Here is a 3672-nt window from a genome sequence, read left to right on the forward strand (position 1 = left end):
AAAAAAAATGAAAAAAAAAAAAAGAAAAAAAAATCTAGCAAAGAAATGCAAACTGTCTGAAGCCAAATTTAACAAAGGGTCAGTGAGATAACTTGGTTGGAAACTGCCTGTTGCCTGACAACCTGAGCCCAGCACCCCTGCTGGGGGAGCCTTTTTACTTCTTATGAAGTGTGCCACTGTACTTTTAATTGATAATTCTGTGCCATCATGTCAGCTACATTAGGTCATGGGCAAGATAGTTAAGTTAAATGAGCTAGCTGGGAGACTGGGCTAGCAAAAGGTCTAAGCTCTAAACTGTTAGAAGCCCACCTGGTATATTTATACTATAGATGGGTCCAAGAAATTATGGCTAGACTCATTCCCGAGAGTAAATCTTGGTTCTAATTCTCCTAATTTAACAGAACTTCTTTTTGGGGATTGTGGATTTTTAATTTTTGAAAATTAATTTTTCATGGCAGTTTTTTCCATGTGTCAATGAACTGTAACTGCGTCTACCCTCTACTGTCTGTCATCCCCACTTTGGACTGAACCCTTTCTCTTCTGTAGTCTCCTTCCTGCCTTCAGTCAGCATGGTTGAAAGAGTACAGACAGGAGGCTGGTTTTCAGAACACGGACAACTCACTAGAGAGTGGTCCACTGGAGAACTTTGAGGAGATTCTCTGCATCAGAGTCTTACACTGTAGATCAGCCTGGTCTATGACTCTGTGTAATGCCTCTGAACTTAAACTCAAAATAATCCTCTTGCCTCAGCTTCTCAACTGCTAAAATTATAGGCATGAACCATTACACCAGCCTCTTAAATCAATACAACGAACTTTGAAGTGGGGTGTGGTATTTGAGAAGGTAAATACATTTTTACTTTGAGAATGATAATATCAAATACCCATGTTTCATATAATTTTTAAAGTGTGATTATGTTTTAATTAACAATGCATATCCATTTATATCCTCACAATTACTTACGGTCTTTTAAAAAATGTGCACTGTACCTTGTAACTCCCAGACCTTCAGAGGAGTCATTTCTTTGCTGCTCTCAATCAGGTACCTTTGGAATATTGTCAGATTATCCTTAAGATCTGAATATATTTCTCTGCAAGAGAATATTAAGTAACGTTAATTTTCACCATTTATCACAAATTATGATGCAAGCAGTATACTTTTGAAATCTTTCCTGTAATTAGAAAGAGGCTAATAATTCAGCATTAAGCTAATAAATTATGATACAGCTATAGTCACTGAACTTAAAGAGGAAGATGTATCTCTCTATATATGTATGTATGTGTATATGTATGTATGTGTTTGTGTATGTCTTTTTAAAATATTTAAACCAAAAAGCCTGGAGGAATGGATCCTTAATTATAACATGACCTGTAAAAGGTGCAAGGCAGAAGGAAGAGTTGCCAATTTTTACATTTTAAGTCATTTTAAGTATTGCTTCTATATTTTAAAACTGAAACCACTCTACAACTACAGACATGCTTCTCATAACAACTTCCACTTGGTCCTAGCCAAAAAGCCAAAGACATTCTTCTTATGCAACCGTAGTTTGTTCTATTTGTTTATAGTTTCATGTCTAACTTACATAAAAAGCTCAAATAAGGTAAGATTGTCCAGTGCTAAGCACATCAAATCATCTTTTAGAGGGTCAAAACCATAATGGAGTCAAATGGCATTTTACTATACATATCGTATTAACATTACCTTTCCTGTTTTGCTCAAGAAATTAAGGCATTGTAGCATTTCTTGTTTAAACAGAAGTCTTTGTATTTATTTTTACAAGCCAGTGCACATCAGTGAGACACCAAGAACCATTGAATATATAGAAACACATAGAAAAGGCAAGTTTTTTCTACTAGTAGAAATAACTTTCAAATATTATTTTAAGGAAAGGCAAAGCTACAGAATTATTCTATTTCAGACTCTAGACTCATGAATATGCAAAACCTCGACCAGCACAGGCTGCCTGCAGAAGCCTGAGTCCTCCCCCCTGCTTTAGACCCTGCCTGTTGCTGGAGCAGTAGGGCTGGGCATGCAACCACACTCTCATCACGTGTGGTTCCCAGCAACACAGACATCTGTGCCCGCATGGGGATGGTCGGAGGAAGCAAGGCGGACAGGCGGGACTCTGAAGGGCTTTTCTGAATTCGACTCTCCCTGGACCACACAGGGTGATTCCTGTGCTTAGCTATTTCTCACAGGAAGGGAGCAGGCAGAGCTGCAGGGGTGCTCTCTATAGCAAGAGCGCATGGATAATGCGGCCTATAATCTGTACTTGCTGCTAGGAAGGGATTCCAGGTAAGGGAGCTTACATTTGCGTGAGTATCATCACTTCACACTCTCCATATTGCCAAAGCACATGAAAGTGGAAGAAGAGAGTGTTTGCTCAGATCTAGTAAATCAACACGGCTGTTGTAATCACTGCTTCGTGGATTGTGCGAACCCTTTCCTCTCATTTTTGTTTCATTTTTAGAGTATTTTTTTAAGTTTCTGTTTTATCTTGCTAGTTGATATTGTGTTTAGATATTAAGTAGTCCAAAACTGAAACTTCTATGTCTAAGAAAAAAGTTTAATAAAAATTTATTGAACATAATCTAATAATAAAATGGAGAAGAGATTTATTTAAAATGCAGTGGTGGTGAGATATCCAAGACCAACTTCCCTACAAACCTTGGATCTCACAAGTAGGTTAGCTAGCAAATTAGCAGCAGGGATGATGCTCTTGTAGTGTCTCCCAGTGCTGGTATTACAAGAACAGGAGACACGCCCTAGGGTAGGTCGGGAGGGTGGCTCAAACATGCTCCTATATATGCAAGCTTAAGATGCCTCTCTTCTGTTTATCTCTTCTCTCAGCCTTGCCCAAACAAGAAGGAAAGAAAGGAAGAGAGGAAGGAAGGGAGAGAGGAGAGAGGGTGAAGGGAGGGAGGAGGGGTGGGAAGGAGGGAGAAAGAGAAGGAGGGAAGGAAGAAAAAAAGGAGGGAAAGAAGGAAGAAAGGAATATAGGTAGGTTCATGTGGGCCAGTCTAAGGAATGAATAGTTGGTCACAGAAGCAGGAATGGAGGAGTGGAGCCTAGAAAGAGTAAAGGGTAGGTAGCTAGCACAATGAAACCGCATTCTGTTTCTCATGCTTTGGTGGTCACACTCCCAGTGTTTCCTTCACTACCCTCCTCTCCTGAATCATGAGTGTGCACCAAGGTGTGCCCAACCCCCAGGCTAAAGGAAGGTATGCAGGAACCGGAAGGACAGCGCTAAGTCTTAACACACCCCCTCCAGCATCCGTACCCATTCTAACTGTATTGAGAGTGTTATCAGAAGGGTGTTCTTGGGGAAGTGAGGACGCAGGAGGACTGTGCCCCCATGAATGGATTAGCACCTTATGCAGGGTCTGTAGGATGCACTGCCTAAGTGCCATTCTTCCCTTATGCTGTCTGCCATTTGAGGGGACAATGTTCTTCCCCTTTAAAAGGCATAAGACTGTCACCACCTTCATTTTAGTTTCTGTTCCCAGAACTAGATTTCTGCTTTTTCAATCTGTCTATTCTCAAATATTCTATTATAGTAGCACAAAGGCAGCAGGGCCTCCAAACAAGCTCCATCACCATGTGGCCCTGTGAGCGTGGCTTTATTTGGTAAGAGACTCCATCACCACGTGACCCTGTGAGCGTGGCTTTATT

The 3672-nt window shown here is 40.6% G+C and overlaps 1 protein-coding gene across 1 annotated transcript in view; it reads right to left on the minus strand.

Moving 5' to 3' along the window:
• Uggt2 (UDP-glucose glycoprotein glucosyltransferase 2) overlaps window positions 1-3672 on the minus strand; it is a 153194-nt gene that overhangs the window by 129079 nt on the left and 20443 nt on the right. Inside the window, exon 8 of the mRNA XM_031361024.1 lies at window positions 990-1090. Within this exon, the coding sequence (XP_031216884.1) occupies window positions 990-1090 (101 nt within the window). The remainder of the gene's footprint in view (window positions 1-989; window positions 1091-3672) is intronic.

Source organism: Mastomys coucha, unplaced genomic scaffold, assembly GCF_008632895.1.
Source record: "Mastomys coucha isolate ucsf_1 unplaced genomic scaffold, UCSF_Mcou_1 pScaffold9, whole genome shotgun sequence".
NCBI lineage: Eukaryota > Metazoa > Chordata > Mammalia > Rodentia > Muridae > Mastomys > Mastomys coucha.